Raw genomic sequence first — 24,821 nt, 5'->3', positions numbered from 1 at the left:
TGGCCGGCAGCGGGATGGGGCGTGCTGGGGGGAGTGGGCGAGGGATGTGGCTCAGGACCAAAGCGGTGGACTAAGAACAAGAAGGCGCGGGGTGTGGCACGGGGCGGGCTGTGGCTAAAGGACCTGAACTGGACCAAGTTAGCAGTGAGGCCGGGGGGAAGGGTCAGAGGTGAGCCCCCTGTCCTAAGAGGCCTGGCAAGCCGTTCTGGTCATAGAACTTAAGAGTACTGAAGTCATCCTCAATGCTAACAAAATGGTGGGGAGCAACAGGGAAGAGAAAGTTCTATCCCCTTCCACAGGTACAGGTAGTACCCTCACCGCCGCACCTCAGTGAACTACATCCCCTGCCCATTCCTCACCTATGGCTCGCTCTAACCTGATCACCTGTCGTCTCTCTTCTGGATGACTGCAAGAGCCGCCTACTTGAGCCTTTGCCTGGTAGGCTACTCTCAACACAGCTTCCAGAATGATCCCGTTCAAGCATTAGTCAGACCTCATCACTTCTCCACTCAGAACCCTCCCGTGGCTCCCCTGCACTGGCCTGCACACACTGGCCTCCCCTCCCCTCTTTGGCCTCCTCTACCATCTAGCCACTCTGGCCTCCTTGCTGCATTTCAACCAGCCACACACACGCTCCTGCCTTAAGGCTCTAGCACCTTTGCTAAGATCGCTTTTCTTCCAGACATCCTGACAGCCTGCTCCCTTACCTACCGCAAGGCTTTGTTCAAATGTCACCTTCTCTGTGAAGCCTTCGCTGGCTACCATATTTACAACTGCAACCCCCACCACCCAGACACACCCTGGGACTCACTGTCCCCCTTTCCATAGCAACTATTACAGAGAAACAACCTATGCTATTTATTTTTCATCTTGTTCATCATCAGCCTCCCCGCTAAAATGTAATCTTCATCAGAGGGGGCGGTTTTGTCTGCTTTGATCATTGCTGGAACCCCAGTACCTAAAAGAGTGCCTGGTACATAGTAGGTGCTCAACAAATTGTTGTGGAATGACAGACAATCCAACTAACTTGCAAAACTTATCTCCTAGGACACTGCCCCTCTATTCCTAGTTGCACGCACTTACGTTCTAGCCTCATGTGACACACCTTCAACTGGTTTACCCCCAAGCTTCGCCCACATAAAACATCCCCTCTGCCTACTCTTTGCCTATTAAAGTGCTTTCCAGCCCTTAAAACCTAGGGACGAGCATTTCTTCCATAAAGCCTTCTCAGGTACATCCTGGTGGAATATTTCTCTTAACCCTCTAAATCACGTAACTTCAAATGTCATTTCTCTCGCATGTCATAATCTGAGAATGGCCCAGTGTAATCTCCAGGTCCTGATCACTTCTAATAGGTTATGGATTCACTTTTTCTTTTTTGAGACGGAGTCTGGCTCTGTTGCCCAGACTGGAGTGTAGTGGCGTGATCTTTTCTCACTGCAACCTCTGCCTCCTGGGTTCAAGCGATTCTCCTGCCTCAGCCTCCCAAATAGTTGGGACTACAGGTGCGTGCCACAATGCCCGGCTAATATTTTTGTATTTTTAATAGAGACGGGGTTTCACCGTGTTAGGCAGGATGGTCTCAATCTCCTGACCTCGTGATCCATCCGCCTCGGCCTCCCAAAGTGCTGGGATTCTAGGCATGAGCCACTGCGTCAGCCTGGGTTCACTTTCTTTTCTGGAAGTTTGTAATATTGACGAAGAAGTTTATGTTCTGGATAGAGCTAGAATCATCTCCCAGATCTCATATATTTTATGGGTTGAGCTAACATAAACATGTCTCTATAAAACAAAAAAGATTGTTGCACACAGTGGTCCAGAAGGATAATGAGCACTGTAGTGGGATGGATCTTGATTCACACCCTGGCTCTGATGTTGACTAGCTGTGCACCCTTCAACGATCTACCTAACTGCTCCAAATCTCTGTGTCCTTGGCTAGAAAATGAGGGGAAGGTTAAGAGTTGGTGGGCTTGCTGTCTCCAAGGTTCCTTCTAGCTCACAGATTCTTAGAGGCTCAAAGGCTCTGGCTCTACCAGCCTCTACTCAGTTCTCTTGGCAGCCTGGGGGCTTACGGCATGCACAAGGTTTACGTGGATAGCTCTGTCCAGTAGGGGACTCTAATTCCTTGAAAACATGGAGCCCCTCTGCCTTCCTGGGAGGGCTGTGCACTGGCTTCCAAAACAGAAGAGTAATCAAATGTGGGCCCGATCCCCACTCTAGCGGATGGGACCTAACTTCCCACCCTACCAGGTGGTGTCCCATTGTACAACGGTTTGGGTTGCTGCCGTACTTTGACCCCCTTGGGACTTAATGATAGATATTCTTATAGATTTTTCACGCCAAGTCTCATGGGTATGGGGGCAGGGAGAGCAGAGGATAAATGGACTGAATTGGTAATGAGCTCCTTTCTCACTGTGCTTTGGAGATGCTCACCTAATCTACAGACTCTGAATGAGCAATTTGGCTGCCTAATTAGGTTAACCAATAATTTCCCTTTTGACACCAGGCTGCTTGATAATTTGGGGTGTGTGTGGGGGGGTGGTAATTGTGATTCTGTTTCACTGTTTCCTTTCAAAGTAGATTTCTCAATTTGCCACTGGGATTAAATCAGGAGTACATTCTTACTGTTCCCCAGCCCCATCATGCTTCTGCATGCCTCCAAGCCTTGGCTCAGGCAATTGTCTCTACCGGGAATGCCTTTCTCAGATCCCTCAGATTCAGTGAAATCCTACTAGGCTTTCAAGCCCCTTGCCTAACATGAGTGGAATGAAGGAATGAGCCTTTTCGCCCTCAGGGCAAAATGAACTGCTCCTTTATTGTCATCATCCAGCTCTTTAAAAAATTAATATTAATAGCTCCTGTGAATTAAGGCCCAACACAGACCAGACGCTTCACAAATGCTGTAGTACAGGCTCATGGCAACACTTCAAGGAAGGAAGATGGCACGCTGTTTTTGCGTTTTTTTCTATTATGTGAAAAATACATGACATTAAATCCTTTTAATCATTTTGAGGAATGTATTTCAGTGGCACTAGTGTAGTCACACTGTTGTGCATCCATTACTCTGACGTCTCTCCGAAACTTTTCATTATCCCAAACTGAAAATCGGTACCCATTAAACAATAACTCCCCATCAGCCTCTTCTTAGGCCCTGGTAACCACTGACATGCTCTTTTTAAAATGACAAAACTGTGGCTCTGAGAGGTGAAATGACTTGCCCAAGACCTCAGAGCTGGGACTGATACAACCACGACTTGAGGCCAGGTCTCCTCACTGGACTCTGAAACTAGCATTCTTTTTCCACTCTGAAACACTGCCTGCTGCACCTCCATTAAAGAGCCACAAGGTGGTCGGAGCCCTGCCTCCCCCACGGGTCATCTAGAGTCCACATCCTAGAATAACGCTGCACAATGAAGGAGCTCAGTATAGCCGTGGGACAAATGACAGAATGAATCCACAAAAGACACTGTGTCAGCTTGAACCCGTGCTTGGGAGTGAAGCTCAGATTGCAACTTCTGCTATCTGAAAAACATCTATCGCATGCTGACTGTGTTCCTGACATGCGGGCTTCTCACTGTCCCCCAGCCTGCTGGCCCCTCCTGGCAGGAGAGGAGAGGCCTGAGGGCTGGCTCTGCCTGAAGGCCCTGAGTAGGAAGATTTGTGTTTACATTACCCAGTCAATTCTGTATTTATTTTAGATATTAAGCAGTGACATAAAAGCTGCTGACATTAACCTTCAGGGGCAGAAATTGTCTTTAATGGACCCCATAAAAGTTATTATTGATGGCAGCTGCATGCAGCATCACTGTGACCTCAGCAAAAGCCTCCACCGCTATCAATACTGTTGACAATTACTATTGACTAATGCAAGGCCGGGTGTGGAGGCAGAGTAAATGTTCCTGTGGCTGGAGGTGGCCGGGGGTTATGCTTCACATTTCACATTTATCTGGTAAGGATCTCTGAGAACTTGGTTGTACATTTTTGGTGGCCTCAACTGAGAGCCGAGGATGCTTGTAGACTCAAATGGAGGCAGGCAAAAGGCTCAGACTATAGAGACGGCTCAGGCCATCAGAGAGACCAGGCTTCAGATCTAAACTCTGCCAATTTGTTGACTCAGCGGCTGGTGTGTCTCAGTTTGGAGCTTCAGGTTTCCCATTTGGCAAATGGGAATGGCACTGGGTTGCCAGGGCGATTAAAGGCAATTGCACATGTGCCTGAGGTTGCTGGCTTTGCTCTACTCCTGAGAAGTGACCACACTGGGATGGGTTGACTGACAGGTCCAGTGGAACTGAGCCCTGTTCTGATGGTGAGATCCGAGTTCTCATCACAGTCAAAGGAGAGAGCTGGCTGGGGCCCAGGGGTTCCACGAGGTCAGGCAGAACGAGAGAAAGATGGGAGTGCGAAGGTAAAAGAAAAGGGAGAAAGAGGCTGAAAGGAACCAGGACTTTCGTGGTACAGCCTGGCTGCAGCTCAACCAGACATGTGGCCCTGTGCACAGCCTTTAATCTCTCAGTGCCTCAGCTTCCCCAGCTATCATTTGGGGAGATAATAGTGTGATTAAGAGGAATGTGAACCTAATCAGTGAATAAAAGGGAGCCACTCCCATGATTGCTGTTATTATTTAGACCCGTATAAAGCATAACAAAGCTGTGTTTTTTTTTTGTTTTGTTTTTTTTTTTTTTTTTTTTTTTTGAGACGGAGTTTCGCTCTTGTTACCCAGGCTGGAGTGCAATGGCACAATCTCGGCTCACCGCAACCTCCGCCTCCTGGGTTCAGGCAATTCTCCTGCCTCAGCCTCCTGAGTAGCTGGGATTATAGGCATGCACCACCATGCCCAGCTAATTTTTTGTATTTTTTAGTAGAGACGGGGTTTCACCATGTTGACCATGATGGTCTCGAACTCTTGACCTCGTGATCCACCCGCCTCAGCCTCCCAAAGTGCTGGGATTACAGGCTTGAGCCACCGCGCCCGGCTAACAAAGCTGTTAATGTAACTTCCCAACCTGGATTGAGTAGACACCTATGGGGAGTGTAGGTTTAGAGAGTCCAGGCTTGGAAGGGATGTGGGAAACAGAAGCCCTTTATTAGATTCATCTGCCTACCTCCTTGCCTAAGTATAGTGAGGCTTCGAGTTTTGTCACTAGTGTGGAAATAGATGATCAAAAAGAGATGACAACATGGCCAGGGGTGCAGGCGGCCATTTCTCCGTCCCCATTATCAGAGGCTGAAACTCTTCAGGCTTGGTGAATACGTCATTATCACCCAACAGAGGCTTAATTAAGCTGTAATTCAGTTCTCAGGGAATATACAATAATGTGGGCGGCGTGCACCTCTTTCTGTCATGGCTTTATGGAAAATGATCATTAGTCACCACGGCAAGAAGGCTTCGAAAGAACAAATAACCCAATTATTTTGCTATAGAGGGAATTCACTAGAACCAGGGCTATAAGAATACAGATTTTAGAGTCCTATAGGCTTGAGTTCCAATCTCATCTTGCTAGTTGTGTGACCTACGGAGGTTTCTTAACTTCTCTGGGCTGCGGCTTCCTTACTGTGTACAATGGGGATAATAAAACCTTCTTCAAGGGATTGTAGGGGGAGTAAATGAGATCACATAGCTAAAGCAGTTAGCGCTGTGCTTAGGTTCAGATAATCGGCAGCAACTATTAATTATTATTATTTTTAGGCAGAGTCTCACTCTGTTGTCCAGGCTGGAGTGCAGTGTTGCAATTTTGGCTCACGGCAACCTCCACTTCCTAGGTTCCAGTGATTCTCCTGCCTCAGCCTCCTGAGTAGCTGGGATTACAGGTGTGCACTACCATGCCTGGCTAATTTTTGTATTTTTAGTAGAGATGGGGTTTTGCCACGTTGCCCAGGCTGGTCTTGGACTCCTGGCCTCAAGCAATCCATCCACCGCGGCCTCTGAAAGTGCTGAGATTACAGGCATGAGCCATCATGCCCAGCCACACAACTATGAAGTATCAATGTTGTTATTATCATTTTCCTCTTGCGCACCTTCATTTTGTGCGTGCACTTAGAGTCCAAGAATTCTAGATCTAGAAGGTCCTACAGGTCATTTAGCTCAGCTAGACCCAAAAAGTGTTGATTAGAACACTGGTCCCACCAGATGCTCTGAGAACGAAAGAGTTCTGTAGACAAATCGATCTGCGGAATGCTGCATACATCCCTCCTTGGGTAATTTATCCGTTAGCATGCGCATTAACATCTTAAAAACTCTAAGAAGTCCTGCAGTACAGAAACTGGTTTAAGTTTGTTTAATTCACAGCATCCTATATTATTCCACCACAGAACACCCCTCTACCTCATCTAAGAATTAACACTCTCAGATCAGGGAATGGGAATTTCATTTAAACTATTTTATAGATGAGGAAACTGAGGTCCTGAGAAAGGATGCAATTCACCCGATGCCAGACCCTAGACCATTAACAGAACTGGGGCTCCCTGTGTGCTGTGGTGTGGTGGCACAGACCCTAATCTCTTTGTGCCAGGCCTTGCACTGCCCTTCAACTTAGTACTCAAGTTTAGTGTGTGGTGGGGGTGGGGAGAGGCAGGGCTCCTGACTGGGCATGGCCTTGGGAAGGTGGGTGAGGAAGTGTGGGTGGCTTCCCACCATAGAGAGGGAAACTCCTCTGGTGCTGAGGTCATAGGCTCCGTCACAGGGCTGGCTGAGGGCCAAGAGAGAGTGACACTGCCATGCCAGTACCCAGTACCCAAGCCACTGCCACCCTCCCACCCCTAGACAAGTACACAGGCTCCCTAGGAGAACATGTGAGTCCTCTGGGAGGGGTGGCAGGATACACCCTTTGGAACTGGCTGCATGGGACTCTGGATCCTAAGGGGATACATTTCCCCACCTGACCCTGACCATGCGTGGTCTCCTGCCCATTCCCAATCTGGGGATTAACCTTGGTTTTGCACCACTCAGCTGAAGACTCCTCTTCAGAGACTAACCTCCCTAAGCCTCATCTCTGACCTGGTCCCTGCCCTGATTCACGGGAATCCAGGCCAGGAATCACTAGGATTGCACCACTCAGCTGAAGACGCCTCTTCAGAAACTAACCCGTCTAAGCCTCATCTCTGACCTGCTCCCTGCCCTGATCCACGGGAATCCAGGCCAGGAATCACGAGGATCTACATTTGAAGCTGGAAGCCAGCAGGGGGCACTGACACCAGGCTCGGTGCTTCCTGTTCTATTACTCATTCTGACTGCCCTCCCCACACCCTTTTGCTGGTTCTGGTGTGGAAGCACCAGCGGACCTCCTCCTCACTGTGCTTCCCAGAAGCAGCCCTCCAGGTGCTGGCGCTGTGTCTGGGCTCTAAGGCTTTGCTGCCAGAGCCCGGCAGGACCCACCCTGGTGCTGACCTGGCTCAGCAAAGCTATGCATGAAATACACAGAGGGGGAGATTCCCTCCGGGGGGCTAGTCTCCACGAAGGACTGCGTTAGGCTTAGAGCCCCTCAGAATGCTGCCAGCAAAGTCCCGAGAGGAAAGAGGAAAACGCTGAAACTGGGCTCCCTTTCCTCCACCGTGAAAAGGAGGCGTGGGAACCAGATGTCATCCTTTCCTCCCACAGCCTCTCTCAGGCCTTGGGAAGGAGCGGCACGGAAGAGAGAGGAATAGGGAGTGTGGAGCTGGCACTTACTGGGATCGGGGGAAGCTGGGGCAAAACCTCAAGTTTTAATTGTTAAAATTTATTTTTTTAGTCTTTTCACTTTCTTTTAAACAGACAAATAATAGTTGCATATATTTATAGGGCACAATAGGATGTTTTGATACATGTATACACTGTGGAACGATTAAATCAAGTTAATTAACATATCCCTTATCTCACATACTTATTTTTTTGTGGCAGAATATTTAAAAATCTACTCTTTTAGCAGCTCTGAAATAAAGAATGCATGCTTATTAAGTATAGTCGCCATGCTGTGCAATCTATCTCAGAAACTTATTCCTCCTATTAACTGAAACTCTGTATCCTTTGACAACATCTCCTCTAAACCTCAAGATATAAGTTATCCCAAAATGACAGCTTTTGTTGGGAAGCCATCCTCTGAACCACATAAGATGCTGGGGTGGGACAGCGTTCCTGGAAGTTGCCCAGGACTGCCAGGCACCTGGAGCTAGAGATGGCACGAGCAGGATTCAGGCAGGACCAGGCCATGCTGATTTCATAGAGGACACACTATGGGGGCTGTGTTACCACTGTGAGTGCCCTCCCTGCTCCCCTGCACATAGGCACCTTGGAAGCAATGACCCAGAGGCTTATGCGCCTCCCTAATCCGGAAGGAAAAAGCAGCGACTCCATTTCTGGCATGTCACTCACGGGTGGGCATTTCACATGACTGAAAGAGACTCTGACTTTTGACCTCTGAGAGCAAAGCAATTTTTCACCAACGTCACCAGAGCCCCTGGCGATGGAGCAGGAAATCAATATTGTCAATAAAACCCCAGCCCCACAACCCAGGCACCTGGCACAGGCCAGACCAGCCACTTACCAGTCTCAGTGTTTTCGTGCTCGGTGTCGGTGAGCGTGAGGTTGGAGTTGGCCCGGCTGGACAGGCAGGAGCTCCGCCCTGACCGTGTGCTCCGGCCCCACAGCCGCACAGGGTGCTCAGGGGACAGCACCGTGTCAGCCTCCATGTCAGCATCGGAGCCGGCCCCCACGGAGTAGCCGCAGTGGGGGAGGCCAATGTCTGTCCGGTACAGGGTCCCGTGAGGGGGCGTTACTTCTTCTAGCCCGAGCTCCCGCAGGGTGAAATTGGCGCCTGGGAGGAAACACAGGTGAGCTTGGTTAGGGCACTGAGACGAGGTCTACCTCTGCCTCTGCCTGAAGCCTGGCCTTCTTACCCCAGGAGTCATTGTCATTCTTTGAACTTGTTGTGGCATTCTATGCCCATGCCTTTGCTCAAGTGATCACCTCTGCCTGGAGGGCTTTTTCTGCCCCCTGTTCACCAGCGTGAACCCTCCATTTCCTTTGAGCCTCAACTCAAATGGCGCCTGCTCTGTGAAATTTACCCCAATACCAACACCTGTGCAGAATTCATTGCAACTTTCTCTAGGATCTTTCCAGAGTCCTTGGCCCTGGCCATACTGCACAGCAGAGTTGTTTAAGGGTCTGCCCCTCTGCTGGAGGCGACCTCAACAAGGGCAGGCACCGTGTCTTGTTTATTCTTAAGTCCCTAGAACAAAATGCAGTACACAGAAGGAGCTCAATAAACGCCTGCTAAAGTGAATTGAGGGCTTCAGGTGTCCTTTTCCAGGGAGGACTTGTCAGCAAGTCCTGAACAGGGCAGAAGCCCAGTGGAGGAGTTCTAAATGGCTCCCTTGGGGACCGAAGTCCCTTTCTTGCCAGGTCAAGAAAGCCTGAAGCTTGAGAGTGAAGAAGATGGGAACTAGCAGAGAGAAGCCAGCCTGGCACCAGGAAAAGGCTCTGCCTGCTGCTCCCCAATCCCAGCTGGGGCCGTGGTAGAGAACTGGCAGAGACAGGTCTCTTGAGGGCGTGGGCAGAACTGGCAATGCCTAGGATGGAGCCTGGGGTGGACGTGGGTGAGAGAAGTTCACCTAGGATTAGTATTTGAGTGACAAAGAGAATGCGGACTTAATGGAAAACCAGCCTCCCTGTCACTCCTGCACATGAATTCCATGTCTATTCAGGAACAGCTTCTCCCATATATCTGGTATTTCCAGGAATGTGTTGGGGTGGGGTAAGGAAGAGGGAGCATACAAAGGCAGTAAGGGTCAGATCCCACTTAAAGCGATGATCTGGGGAACCGGACTTAGAATCAGGCGGAACCCACATTTAAACCAAGTCACGCTGACCCTGGGCCTATACTGAGATAGAGCAGGGAACAGGATACACTGCCTGACTTCACAGAATTCTCTGTCAGGTAGAGGAGACAAAACCAAACACATGATTAAGTGTGCAAGTTCAAAGTGGGGAGATCCACAGAGAGTGTGCTTGGAGTGCAGAGGCAGAAGGTGGGATATTGGAGTGAGGAGCTTAAAGGAGAGGTTTGCAATGAGAATGTGGAGAATCTCAAGTGAGAAGGCAGAAGAGGTGGATGCCCAGGCAGTAGGGGAATCCTGGGCTGGGACCAAATAGGACAGGCCTGCAAAAGAAAGTGAGAGGGAACTGCCAGAGAGGTAGGAGGGGAGCCAGCAGAGATGGCATCCTATGACGACGTGTTTCACTCTAACAAACAACCCTTGTGCTCCCAGGTGTGTCCTAGTCATCTGGATCTAACACCTATCACACCTGCTGCAGAGTAGGTGCCCCATAAAAGTTAGCTAACCTCACACACATGCACACACACACACTCTGGCAGTACTGTAGACAACGGATAAGGGGAGAAGCAAGTGGAGAGGAGAGACCAGCTGGGGTGCTGCTGCTGTGCTAGGCTGTGGCGGTGAGCGGAGGTGTACCTCAGGCCTCCTTCCCAGCTGGCTCAGGCTGGGATAGCTTTGATGCCAGGTTACAGTCATGAAATACTTCCACACAGCTTGGTAAATAACTGATGCCAAGCCACCTCAGTGCCTCCTTCCACACCCAGTGCCTCTCAGCCTCTGCTTCGGCTGCTCCAGCCCCTTCCTGATACCTCCAATCTCCTCCTGATCCAGTTACTAAACAAAGGGTTAATGTGAGCAGACCGGGCACAACAGAAGCCTGTGGGCTCTGCTCAGTGGCCAGGTAGACATTCTGATTGGTTAGAAGCTGGGCCAACCAGATGTTCAGCATTTTGCATATTATTCCTCTGTGCCCTACTCTCATCTGCCCTCCTATTTTGCTCGCCTCCTAAGAAAAAAAGAAAATGCCAAATTAGAGCCTAAATTCCTCAGTCTGCTTCCCGCTCTCCCTGCACATCACACACCCTGGCCACTGTCTGATCTACACTCCTCTCTCCTGTCCTGCTCTCGCCCCCTGCCCCCATCCACAGTTTCTATCTGTGCTCTGCTGGGCCAGCCCTCGCCAGAGAAGCCGCTCTCGTGTTATGAAGAATGACTCTTACATTAAGTGAAAAATCAAATTTGTTTGCAACAAGCAGCCTGGGCTGCATTGATTTCCATATGGCTTGTTCTACATACCCTTTTAAGGAGCCAGACTCAGCATCAATACCAGTGAGCTAAGACATCTCGGGACTGGAGAAATGCAAGGTAAGGGCCCACTCTAAGGGTTCGGTAATCCTGTTGAGCCAGTCAGCTCCTCTGATGTGTGAGTTTGGAAGATTTATTTCATCTGATTTAAGAAGTCCTCATGGTTTACTTGCTTTACGTCCCATTTGGCTTCTTTCCTGAGGCCCAGGGTATGAGTTGACATCCCATCTCACTCAACTGTGCAGTCTTGGGCTGCTGATCACCTGAGCTTCAACATTCTTGTCTTTAAAATGGGATGATAATCTATGACCTGCTACTTTCAAAGGATTTTTAAGGATCCAGGGTGATAATTTGAGGGAAAGTATTTTGTAAACAGCTAACGCACATGCCTGCCTATGAGATGAGAATGCTTATTTGTTATTTACAAAGACAAAGAGCTGCTCCTTCCCTGAACCTCTGGTGCTAGCTCCAAGCCAACCAGGGTTCACTGAGCTCTGTCATTTACGGGCAGGACAGAGAGAGAGAAAAGCTTCGAGAGACCATTTTGTCTCTTCCCCTCAGTGAGATCCAGAGGTGACAATTAATAGCAGGTGGCATTTCTGAAGCATCTGTTCTGTGCCCGGTACTGGTGTCAAGTGTTTTATTTACAGTTCTCGTCAATCATCATCACCTATTAGGTCCTATTTATCCCTTTGCACAGGTGAGGTAGCTGAAATTAGTAAAAATGGCAGAGCCTCAGTTCAAATCTAGGTCTGTTTGATGCTGGAGTTTGAGCCTTAACCATAAGCTGGGAAGGGGACTGCTCCATTTTCAATCCTCACAGGCAGCCCTGCTAACAGGTCAGCTTTCAGGTGGGTAAAGGCCTGTGAAAGAGACTGGAAATGAAGAGGTCATAGGTGTGGGGGGTGTGTGTGTGTGTGTGTGTGTGGGGCCAGCTTCTCTTACCTTTGTGATCTTGGGTAAATGATTCACCCTGCGGTTGTTGTAAGAATTAAATAACATTGTCAAAATGCATATAAATTACATAGCACAGTGCTCAGTTGACCCTGTCTATGAAGGGGGAGAAGGCCAGAGCAAAACCAGGGTGGGCTGCACAAATTGTCAAGGATTGGTCATGACCTGACAGGCATCATAGAAGGCTCAAGCCTCTGCAGACAGAAAAACAGGAATCACCGAGGCACCAGGGTAGGAAAAAAGTATCATGGCAGATCTGGAAACCTGAGCAGTTCAGCACAGCTGGCCTATGAGTGGTGGAGTGTGGAGAGGGGACAAAAAAGTGTAGAAAAACAGAAACAGATCTGGGGAAAGAGTTCTTTGCTAGAGGAAGCTCAGTTTAAGGGCAACAGGTAGTCACCCCTAGCCTCATCTGGCTGCAATGCAGAGAATGGCTGGAGGTGGGCAACTCTGGGTGAAGGGGAGTGATTGCAGTTAATCCTCCAAGAAAAACGATAATGGCTTGCACTGGGAAGTGGCAGAGGGAACCGCTAAGGAGGATGGATTTGAATACGGGGGCAGGATGAATACGCTTTGGGGACTACTGTAGGTAGAAAGTGCAGGACAGGGAGCCAGGCACCAGGAGAGCCTACAGATTACTACGTTTTCATGTCCAGCCATCTCAGGAAAGTCTTCCTCTCAAAGTCACACAGGGCTTAACACAAAGAAACCGCTAAAAACGTTTGTTGAATGAATAGCAAAAACGAGGAACTAACATTTATTCAGCACTTCCTTGGTATTATCATGCTTACCACCTAAAGGCCATCTCATTAAGTCCCCACAACAATTCAACGCAACACAGAGGCTTCTCACTCCCATCTTACAGTTGAGGACTGAGGCTTAGAGGGAAGCCTGACTCAGCTCTGGGCAGGCAGACACTGGAGCCCCAGCTCCTAACCACCTCACTATGCCAGGGAGTGGGTGAACGAGAAAATAAATGAACTAAGAATGAACTACAGGGCAGGCTTTTACCAGCTCCGAGTGCCCAAATGGCAGAGACTTGACACGGCGCCCCGACTGGGGCTCATCTGTGCCACGCCCGCCAGCCCCAGGCCCACCCGCGCCACGCCCACCCGAGCCCGCGCCACGCCCACCCGAGCCCGCGCCAAACTCACCTGCGCCCAGACCCCGCCCCTCGGCCCAGCCCTCACCTGCGCGGCAGAATTCCTCTGCCTCCTGCGGCACCATGTCCTTGACGCGACTGCCATAGGCGAGGCGGGCGTCCTGGTCGTAGGCCTTCAGGGTCTCGCTGGAGCTGTAGGATTTCTGCGGGGCTTTGCCGTCCTCGCTGTCCGCGGACGAGCTGGTGTAGCGGCGCTCGGCGTCGCGGCGCCGGGTCAGCGAGCGGTAGGGCTTCCTCTCCTTCACGTCCATGGCCTCCGGCCCGCGCTCCTCCACATCCACAAACAGGGTCCGCGCCGCACTCAGGGCTGAGTGGTCTAGAGCCGGGAAACCAAAGATAGGGCGTGAGAGGCAGAGGACATTCCCGGGTTCGTCCTGGGCCTCGATTCACCCTGGCAGCAGTGTGGATGGGGAACCCCAGGCTGTAGAGGTGAGGGTACCGCTCCACCACTACACAGCCCGTAAGTGCAAAGGAAACTCGCACCCAGAACCTCTGATTACAAATCCTGTCCCTTTCCGCTACTTAGCCTATTCACCTTGAAGAGTCCTCCTCCAGTGATGGGCGCCAAGGCCAGAGGGCACTGGTGGTTAGTAATGTCCCTAGATAGGAACCAAGCCTGTTTGGTTCCCATCACATCCCACGTGGAACAGGGCCTGACCGAGCTCTGACCCAGGCCTCCTTAAGAATTTGTAAGATGAATGATTGCATGCAAGCACTGGGGTAAGCACTTTGCATATATGATCTTAGTAAATCTCCATACCTTCTGAGATGTTATTAGCTCGCCAGCCTTTTTTGGCAAGGAGCCAAGGTACAACCAACCAACCCACACCACCACCAGATGATGATATGTAATTCTTTGCTTTTTGTTCATCTCCTTCCACTAGCCTGTAAGCTCCATGAGAGCAGAAACTTTACCTGTATTGCTCACTCCTGGTCTCTAGCACCTACAGCAAGGGCTGGTACACAGTAGGTGCCTAATAAACATGTGTTTAATTAACCAGCTAACCACTCCCATCTGACAGATGAGAAAACTAAGATTCAGAATCCCCTTCAAGGTCACTTAGGTGTCAAGTAACAAAACCAGTACTGGAACTCAGATCTGTCTGGCTCTAAAGGCTGCATTTTTCCTATTCCATTCTGCCTCCCTGAGACGCCTCCCTTTACTCTCGGTGCACAAAAGTGCCCTTGCAGTTACTGAGAACGTCTCTCACCTCCAGACTCACCCATCTCATCAGTGCCACCATTGGCACTGGGCAGCACAGTGTCTGCCCCATCCATGTGGGTGTTGCTAGGGGATCTGACTGGTGGGAAGCTCCTAATTGTCCTTTCTCCCTTTCCCCCCATCTTGACCTTCCTGCCCTACACTGACACCTGTGGATTTTTGAGTTGTGATAGCACCTTCTTTCTCCCTCCAAATATCTTCTTTTGGCCAGGCATGGTGGGTCACACCTGTAATCCCAGCACTTTGGGAGGCTGAGATGTGCAGATCATGAGGTCAGGAGATCAAGACCATCATGGCCAACACAGTAAAACCCCGTCTTTGCTAAAAATACAAAAATTAGCTGGGCATGGTGGTGCATGCTTGTAATCCCAACTACTTAGGAGGCTGAGGCAGGAGAATCACTTGAACCCGGGAGGTGGAGGTTGCAGTGAGCTGAGATCGCGCCACCACACTCCAGCCTGGTGACACGGTGAGACTCTGTCTCAAAAAAAAAAAAAAAAAAAAAAAAGTCTTCTTTGAGCTCTGGGGTAGCAAACACAACCATACAGGGCCAGGAGCGCAATGCAGAAGGGAAGTAGAATCTCCTCCGCAGAGACACAGGGCATCGCTTAGTTTTTATGAAACACAACCTGCTCAGTTCTGGCTTTCCATTGCTTCATCTTTCAGAGCAGCATGGGTACACAAGACATTCCCCAGCTTCATTGTGCGATTAGAGAAACAGCAGAGCAAGAGCTGTGATAAATGCTACTGACTTCAGATCTCAGTATCCAGGGTGGGGCCTCCATAGTCAATAGCTGGGAGAGTGGGTGTATCCAAGTGCCTGCTTATGCTGCAATGTGGAAGTGTCGGTGGGAGTGTCTCGGGGGTGGGTATATGTCTTGTGAATTTTTAAGACAAGCTGGAAATCTGGAGTTAGGTATAAAATGTATGACCTTAACATGTTGATCCATTATTATTATTTAATTTTAATATTTTGCAGGCCAAACAAAACAGACTGCTGAGTCGAATTTGCTCTGAGGCTAGCAGTTCCCAAATTCTGCCTCTGATCATGGACATCAGGGTCAGGTCTTTGGCCCGAAGGTCCACGATTTTCAAAGAGTGCAAACACTTGTGATTTTATTGGTGCCTCATAATAACTATGAAGTAGAGATGACAATTATTTTTATCCTCATTTTATAGATGAAGCGACAGTGTGACCCAGGGCCATACAGTCTCCTGCCTAAGGCTCCATGGTGAGTTAGTGGCAAAGCTGGTGCTAACTAGATAGACCGCAATGCCTCGGGGTTGTACCTAGACCCAATTAAGATGAATAGGTGACACTTTTTTGGTTGCCAATTCTCAAAATATCCCCGAAAATTAATGCCGTGGCAAGGGGTGCGACCCAAGACACACATAAATAGAATTACATTAGTGATGTTCAAGCCCAGAGCTCTGAGCTCTGCCATCCTGAGGCTCAGCCTCCCAACGGCTGGCAAGACAATAGTTCTCTGAGTGTCTGAGAAGCAGGATCCCAAGGAATATCAGTGATAGTACCTTCTATTCCAGGGTTTAAAAAACTTTCTTGGCTGCAATCAATAATTAGAAAAGCATCTATGGCCAGGCATGGGGTGGCTCGCATCTGTAATTCCAGAACTTTGGGAGGCCGATGTGGAAGGACTACTACAAGCCAGGAGTTTAAGACCAGCCTGGGCATGGCAAGTCCCCGTCTCTACAAACAATAAAAAAAAAATTTCGCCAGGTATGCCGGCACATGGCTGTAGTCTCAGCTACTCAGGAGGCTGAAACGGGAGGATAGCTTGGGCCCGGGAGGTCAAGTCTATAGTGAGCCATGATGGTACGACGCACTTCCCGCTGGGCAAGAGTGAGACCCTCTCTCAAACAACAGCAACACAACAACAACAAACTACAACATCTTACATAATAACCAAATAGGCACATTGATGTATGTGAATGTGTGTGTTCATATGTATGAAAGAGAAACAAGATACACAAAAGTTACTGCATGATGAGAAATGCACTTTGATATGTTCTATCTTATGCTTTTTCCTTTTTTAAAAATGACTGATTATAAATCTAAATTGATGTCATGACCCAATACTGGCTTTCAACGCAAAGCACTATTCTAGTATAATTTGAATGAGGATTTATGGCAACTGCTGCCTCTGCCTGTTTACTTCTAACCCCTGAGTGACAATAATGATGATGATAATAATAAGTGTAAGCGCTCCTAATGTTAGCCATTATTAATACTAGTCACTAGTAACTCATATTAATAACTCATAATTTTAATAATGGTTTTAACAATATAGCTAATAGACTCTTATAACTGCTAATATTTAATTATTGCTTACTTTTACTGTGATTATTTATAACATCTTTAATCCTCACACCAACCCTGTGATACAGGTATTATGATTCACTGCAAACTGCAGATGAAAAATTGTGAGGTTAAGTATGCTGCCTAAGGTTACACGGCCCTCTCATGGTAGAGAAAGAATTGTGATCCTGAGGTTGAACTTAGCAAATGGGTATAACTGCTGTATGGGCTGTGCCAGGGGAATTTCTGAGGCCCGGGTCATGCTATTGTCCTGCTTATGCCCTCTAGCAGCTCTGCTGATCCTTTGGGATCGATTCCAGTTTCCTGGTCAAAATGAAGGCTCTTGTCAGTCCATTCCAGTTTCCTGGTCAAAATGAAGGCTCTTGTCAGTCCATTCCAGTTTCCTGGTCAAAATGAAGGCTCTTGTCGGTCTGGCTCATCTCACTTCCACCTTGCCGAGGCACTGGCACTTTCCTGCCTGTGAATTCTGTGGCCTCTGCCTTTGTGCATGATGTATCGTCATTGCACCTGCAGCCAGCTGGTGGCCTTTTGTCATGTCTGCCTCTCCCCTTGACTAAAGTTCCTTGAGGGTAGGTAGGCCTGGTATCTGGTGCTCAACAAATGCCTGTTAAGTGCATGCATGAATGAAACTATTTGGCAGCTACTTCATATCTTCTTATTAGGCCTAAATAACAGAAAATATTAGTAGTCCACTGCCAATTAAGTGAAGTGTTAAGTAACTCTAAGTCTGCATTAGAGGCATTGCTCAGATGTATTCTTTTTTTAAATTTCAAAAGTAGCCCAGGTTTGAAGTATGCATCCCCCACTGACCAGCTGTAGGACCTTGGGCAAGTTATTTAACCTCCCTGTGCTTCAGCTTTCTCATCTGTAAAACCTCTCAGGGTTGTGTTGAGGATTAAATGAGTTAACATGTACCCCTAGCATATGTGGTCCCTGGTACACAATGAGTGCTCAATAGATGTTAGCTATTATTATCAGAAAAAACAAACACATTTTCTTTTTAAAAGGGATAATGTAGAAAGCTCTGGCTAGATGTCAGTTATAACTGGGGAAGGAGCACCCCCTCAGCAGCATATGTTAATAAGGCTAGCCGGGCGTGGTGGCTCATGCCTGTAATCCCAGCACTTTGGGAGGCCCAGGAGGGTGGATCACAAGGTCAGGAGTTTGAGAGCAGCCTGACCAACATGGTGAAATCTCGTCTCTACTAAAAATACAAAAATTAGCTGGGCGTGGTGGCACATGCCTGTAGTCCCAGCTACTCAGGAGGCTAAGGCAGGAGAAGTGCCTGAATCTGGGAGGCAGAGGTTGCAGTGAGCCAAGATCGTGCCACTGCACTCTAGTCTGGGAGACAGAGTGAGACTTTGTCTCAAAAAAAAAAAAAAAAAAAAAAACGCTGAGAAACATTTTAGGCTGTTAAACTGGTGGAAGACTATTTCTTCTTATCAGTGTGAGCCTGCTGACTGAAGACACTGGCATGGAGGCAAAGGCTCAGTAACCACAAATTATTAAGAACATAGGCACCCTACACATAGCTTCCCCGTCACAAAGCTGAGCAGGGAGAACATTGCCTGTTTCTCATTTCCTTTTAATTTTTTTTTTTAATTTTAGGTTTAATATAGTAATTCAGCAAATATTTACTGTTTTTGAACAGATGGGAGGTCAGTCACGGCTCACACTCAAATTGGCATTTAACAGAGCGAGAAAGAAGAGGTTGGGGTGAAAGAGGAGGGCCAGTGGAGGAACACTCCCTTTGGAGCAAGGGACTTCAGCGCAGTGACCTGGAGCCCCTGGCAGAAGGACAGAAGGAATGCTGGGGAAGGACCCCACCTCACACCCTGCAGGCCCCAGCCACAGGCTCAGGGACAGAAGCACATGGCACTTATTCATGCCTAAACGTGTTTGCTCCCTCCTTACCCGCAAACCTCTGGGTTCCCCAGAAAACCCGTGAGTGTGACATCCAAGTCTTCTGGAGATCTGACCCTTCCTTGCTCTCTCTCAGCTTCCTCTTGCTGCCACAGAGCAACCTGCCTCCCACAGACTCACGTGCTACATTTCAGTCCTGCAGAGCTGCCGGCCATTTGCCAGACATCCCATACTCAGCATTGCTGAGCCTCTACATATGGCGCTGTGGGCTCAGCTAAGGGCGGCACCAAGAGGAGACGGCGGGGGGGGGGGGGGGGGGGGGCAGGGCTGTGTTAGGTTAGAGGCCAGAGTGTGTCTTCCCTGCCCCCTCTGCTCTCTAGTCCTCTGTGCCTTCTCCCACAGGTGGCGCCTCCTCCAGGCCTCCGTTTCATACTAGGCTCTGCTAACATCTTCCCCTGCCCTCACCTATGCAGGCCTAAGGGTGTGCCAGTTTCTTGCTGTTGCTAGATCCCAGGCATCTCACCATCAGCGCTGGCTCTCTGAGCCTGCTGCACCTCTGTCTCTCTTCATTCAAGTCTGCTCTTCTAAGCCATCTAGGGTTACCTTTGTTTTCTGTTAGTATCCTGACCAATGATACAGCTTCACCTCTTACTTTCTGTTGGCTTTCAGCAACCATCATCATCACAGAACTAATCATACCAAAAGCCACCACTTACTCAGGGCTTGCCATAGGCCAGGCAGGGGTCAAGTGCTTGAGATGATTTCATTTAGTTCTCATCGGTCCCATTTTACTGATGAAGAGCCTGGGACTTAGAGAAGTAAGATAACTGGCTTGCAGTCACACAGGAACGGGCTCAAGAGCTGCATGTGTCCAACTCCAAATCTTTCCAAAACCCTCTACCCTGACAATGATAGTATGAGCTGCAGGCTAGGAGTAAGGCCTGTCCTGGCCACCTCCTAGCTGTGTGGCCCTGGGCATAGGAGGTTTAACTTATTCCAAGAGGCTGAGTTTGTTAGATGCTTTGAAAAATGTAATGTACTAAATAGGTATAAGGGATTGGAAAATCATTACTGTCAGTGACATCATTATTATTGTTTTGTTGCTATTTCTAAACAGCAAATTATGTAACTACCTTAAACATAGACCAAATTAGGCAGGTGAGACGGTTCTGGGAAGCTCAAATAGCAAATATATACCTAAAGGACAGAACTAGCAGCTCAGTCATTGCAAAGCTTGGTCTAAACAAGGAGGCTCCAATCAAGACAAAGAGCCTGTGGCCCCCAGGTGAGCACAATTCTGCTGACGGCATCTGTGAGATGTGCAAGACCCTGGCAGGGACTTGGCCTGCCAGCCCGCTCCAGAGGTGGTGCGGTGTTCTGAAACTCTTCTCCAAGCAAAACCCGAACACCACAAAGGTACCTTGAGAGGAGAGATCATTTTCACAAACTGGTGCAGACCAGTCCTATGTTGGGCACTGGAGGTGCCAGAGATGACCAGTCATGAGCCCTACAGTGACAGTTCACCATCTCTCTGAGGTGTCAGCCCTAGGGACCATCACCATCAGTGACAAATTCTTTGATAAAGCATAAGCTGCATTTTTATAAGCTTGTCCTTATGGTGACATGGGTCCTGGTTTTGGTGTGTCCATGGAGAAGGAGAAGGGGCCCAGACGAGAGAAGGGAAGAAGACATATGTATTGAGCACAGTGCTTTTCACATACTACCATGAAAGCCATAATTATTTCTCATTTTTGAGGCCAGGCTAAAAGATCCAGTTCTTTGATCAAGTTCACACAGCCAGTAAAGGACAGGGCTGAGACCCGAACCCAGGACCTTCTGACTCTAAAATCCATGTTTTGGTGGTTGTATGGGTCCATTTTCATGCTGCTGATAAAGGCATACCAGAGACTGGGTAATTTATACAGGAAAAGGGATTTCACAGACTTACAGTTCCATGTGGCTGGGGAGGCCTCACAATCACGGCAGAAGGTGAAAGGTACATCTCACATGGCAGCAGACAAGAGAAGAGAGCTTGTGCAGGGAAACTCCCCCTTATAGAACTGTCAGATCTTGTGAGACTTAGTCACTATCATGAGAACAGCATGGGAAAAACCTGGCCCCATGATTTAATTGCCTCCCACCAGGTCCCTCCCCAAATACGTGGGAATTCAAGATGAGATTTGGGTGGGGACATGGCTAAACCATATCAGTGTCTTTTTTTGTTTGTTGTTGTTTTCCTTTATGCGAAACTGGGCTTGGAGGATCTGGAAGGTCTGAACAGGGATGTGAATGTGGGGAGGCCTGGGAGACCCCTCATGGTCATGGTGATCAGGGGATCATTGAAGACGGGAAAAGGGCTCATAACAGGAAGAAAACTACTGTTAATTGAACACCTCCTCATGTGCTGGGTACTGTGTACATTTTTTTTTTCAAATCCCTATAACGACTTGGTAAGTTAGGTATCATTCTTTTATTCCTTATTTTCTCTTATTTTATCAATGAGATAACAAGCCCAGAGATGAACTGATTTGCTCCAGATCACATGGCTTCCAAGAGTCAGGGTCTAGATTTGAAACTGAAGAAAACGTTTGAACCTCAAGACGAGGATCAGAAACCTAGTTCCATAGACTCATTCATTTGATAAATTACTGCTAAGTGCTGGAAAATATGCAAGGAGGCATCACAGAAGGCTCCCTTCTTCTCTCCTCCCACAACACCCAGTTCCTACTCTACTGTGCCACGCCTTTTCGGAGGCATCACAGGACAAGACAGACATGCTTCCAACTCCTAGATGCTTCTAAACAGTGGGCAAGTCTGATAAGGGGACAGGCAGGAAAGGACACCACAGGAGCCCAGCCAAGGTGGGTCAAAGGTGGAGAGACCATCAGCGACCACTCCCCAGAAACAGTGACATCTAAATGAAGACCAAAGGATGTCGAGTAAAAGATGGTTTTGAGGTAAGGAGAGAAAAAAGGTCTAGATATGTGGCTTTCAAATTTCTCTCCCCTGGAGTAAAAATAAACTTATATTGCAATCCAGGATACACATACATCTACAATTTTTTTAAACTAAAACAAAAATTTCACAAAACGATGCTGAATCTTACTGCAAGGGTGGAATCTGATATTTTTGACTCTACTTAAATAGAATTATGAATGAGATGCCAACCTACATTCTGAAAAACACTGTTCTAGGCCACAGCATGGAAAAATGAACCTGGCATAGACAAAAGCCCGGTTATATTCTGGGAGTTCAGACTTTGGGGAGGGAAAGAGGTTGGAGAGAAAGCTTGAGAAGTGAGGAGGCAGCAGCCTGGTAGAAGAAATAAAGCAAAATCCCTAAACGGTAAATTCAAGTGTACAGTAAAATGCGAAATGCATGTGGCAGAGACAGCCTGCACTCAGGGGACCCGCTGGGAGTCATGCCCTGCAGCTAGTTTTCAGAGGCCCGGCTGGCTGGCTCTGGGAGGCTGAGCTGGTCTGGAAGAATGGCAAGAGTCGGGGGCTCGGGAGGAGGGGAGATACGGGAAATAAAGCTTTTCGTGTTTGGGGAGAAACTCAAGAAACAAACCTGGCCCCTTCACGTGGGTTCCGGTAATATTTATGAAGGGGCAGGGGCCCGCAGCATTCACAGGGAGACTTCCACAGACAGTACAGCGTTCCAAGGAACTTCTGCCCCTGCCAAAACCCGCAGGGAAATGGGGGCTGTTATCACCCCGGGTTACCTTGCAACCTCAGATACAGCCAGAAACGAGCCAGGAAATTGACTGAATTCCTACTGGACTAAAGTTTTATAAGTTTTCCTTAACATAAGCACAGGGTGATATTTTTAGTTCTTTGTGTGTCAAAAAGGGCCCATAAATATTTCAGAGCTAAAATGTGTTCCACAAAACGTAAGTCCTGGGTAGCATCTGTGTGTGTGTAGAAAATCGTGATTTTTACTTTTCTTAGTCCTTCAAAGTGCAGTCTGTGAGTCCTTTATTTTAAACTGGGGGTGGGGAGGATGAGTCATGGTGGTACCTGTTCCTGTACCAAGTATTGTGTTGGGCTTTGTGCAGACCAGAGAAGGAGGCATTGTTATCCCCACTTTACGGATTTGGAAACTGAGGCTCCGAGTAGCAAAGTGATGCTCAAGTTCACACAATACACCAGGACTGGAATCCTGGATATCTGCTTCCCAGGTCTGTACTCTGTTTTAGCACCCAAAGCATATTTCTCTGGCACTGTCACTTTGGGGAATCCCTGGCCTCTTTCAGCTGTGAGACGGTGATTATAATAATGGTGGCTAAAAGCAAGGTCTTTATATGCATTACCTCATTGAATTCTCACCACACCCAAAGCCATCCCCATTTTATAGACAAAGAAACCAGGATTTAGGGAGGTTAAGTATCTTGCCCAGAAGGCCACAATAAAAAAGTAACAGAGCTAGGATTCAAACCTCAGTCTGTCTGATGCCAGGGTTCAAGTTTTTAATCATAACCTACACTGCTTCCTGCGTAGGTCATTCTGTATTCTAATGGGCTTAAATGTTCTATTTGTTCTTTCAGTTTTTTTTAAAAAACATTATTAATTCTTCTGATGAACTGAGTCAGCACCTGGCCTGGACTCCTGGGAGAAGTGCTTTTACAGCTGCTGCTTCACACGTGCCCTGCACAGAAAGAGAACTGTTGGGACACAGACAGGGCTTTCCTGGGAGGGTGGTGGAGTGTGGCTGCGTGCCCAGCCTGGCTGCAGGGACATCCCTAATCAGCGGCTGGCAGGCAGGTGACAGATGGTGCCACTGTCTATGGGAGCCATCTTGCCCTTCTGTTAAGAGCTTGTCAGAGGCCAGGTATCAAAGGACAGATAGCTGCTGTATGAGCACCGCTCCTCTGATCCTGAGCTGCAGAGCTGGGAGGGCTCCCACCAGAGCTGCCTGACCCCCCAGCGGGCTGGTCATGTGCAGGGCCTGGGACATAATAGGCCTTCCAACAACAGATGGTATTATGGTAGCTGTGTTTTCCAGAGTCCTTGGTCTACGTCCTTCCTGCCCCTAAAGCCACGTACCAGCCAATGATTCCCTTTGACAAATGGTGGCATCTTAGAGTCAGAAAATGTGTTAGGCCGAGCGCGGTGGCTCACGCCTGTAATCCCAGTACTTTGGAGGACCAAGGAGGGCGGATCACTTGAGGCCAGGAGTTCGTGAACAGCCTGGCCCACCTGGTGAAATCCTGTCTCTACTATAAATACAAGAATTAGCTGGGTGTGGTGGTGCACACCTGTAGTTTCAGCTACTTGGGAGACTGAGGCATGAGAATTGCTTGAACCCAACTGCTGGAAGTTGCAGTGAGCCAAGATCCAGCCACTGCACTCCAGCCTGGGCAACAGAGTGACACTCCTGTTTCAAAAAAGAAAGAAAATGTGTTAGGATTAAAAGCAACATCAAAGGTCAGCTGATTCAAGCCCTACTGGTGCCTGAACTCTCCTCAGTCCCATCCCTACTGAGTGTTCACACCAGCTCCAAAGCTGGAGACTTCACTACCTCGGGGGAAAGCTCTGGCTGCTAGACTGTGTTTCCTGATATGAGGCTGAAACCTGCCTCCTTTTAGCTGCCTTCCACAGGCCTCAGCTCTACTCCCTGGGGTCTCAGGAAATACGCCGAATGCCTTTGCCCCAGCAATCGCCCTTCCAGACTGAAGACCTCGCTGGTCTAGGTGTCTTTGTGTCCTCTCTTCAGATTGAACATGTCTCCTACAATTTTCAAGCCCTCACCTTTCTGGTGACCTTGTCCCTGGGTTTGCCCATCCTTGTTCCCTCTTTCCCATCCAACAAGGCTTTATGAGATCCTAGGCTAGACCTGGAGACAAGGGGTTAGAGCTGATGCAGTCTCAGCTCCTCAATGAGCCCACGGGAATGTCAGAAGGACAAACACGTGTATGGGGGATTCCAGCACAAAGGACGCAAAAGAGAAACTGGCACAGACACTCGGGGTAGGGGGCAGGCACTGCCTCAGGTGGCATGGGCAGCAGAGGCTGAAGGAGGGATTCCTGAGCTGGGTCTGAAAAGTTGAGCAGGAGTTAGTGGGGCCGGGAGAGGAAGACGCTCCCGTTTTCCGGCCTGCCCCTCCCACGGTGTTAACTAGAATCCACTCAGAGCCTCTTGGTGCCGCCTGAATGTTCCCCCTGTACCTCA

The 24,821-nt window shown here is 48.6% G+C and overlaps 1 protein-coding gene across 5 annotated transcripts in view; it reads right to left on the bottom strand.

The window, feature by feature from the left end:
* TENM4 (teneurin transmembrane protein 4) overlaps positions 1-24,821 on the bottom strand; it is a 3,045,593-nt gene that overhangs the window by 423,424 nt on the left and 2,597,348 nt on the right. For all 5 annotated transcript variants that reach the window (XM_074400388.1, XM_074400391.1, XM_074400392.1 and 2 more), the window contains 2 exons: positions 13,257-13,544; positions 8,517-8,786 (listed from right to left, as the gene is read on the bottom strand). In XM_074400388.1, the coding sequence (XP_074256489.1) occupies positions 8,517-8,786; positions 13,257-13,544 (558 nt within the window). The remainder of the gene's footprint in view (positions 1-8,516; positions 8,787-13,256; positions 13,545-24,821) is intronic.

This window comes from Saimiri boliviensis, chromosome 6, assembly GCF_048565385.1.
Source record: "Saimiri boliviensis isolate mSaiBol1 chromosome 6, mSaiBol1.pri, whole genome shotgun sequence".
Lineage (NCBI taxonomy): Eukaryota > Metazoa > Chordata > Mammalia > Primates > Cebidae > Saimiri > Saimiri boliviensis.
The sequence above is the reverse complement of the archived record's forward strand: the minus strand, read 5'-3'. Positions and strand labels throughout refer to the sequence as shown.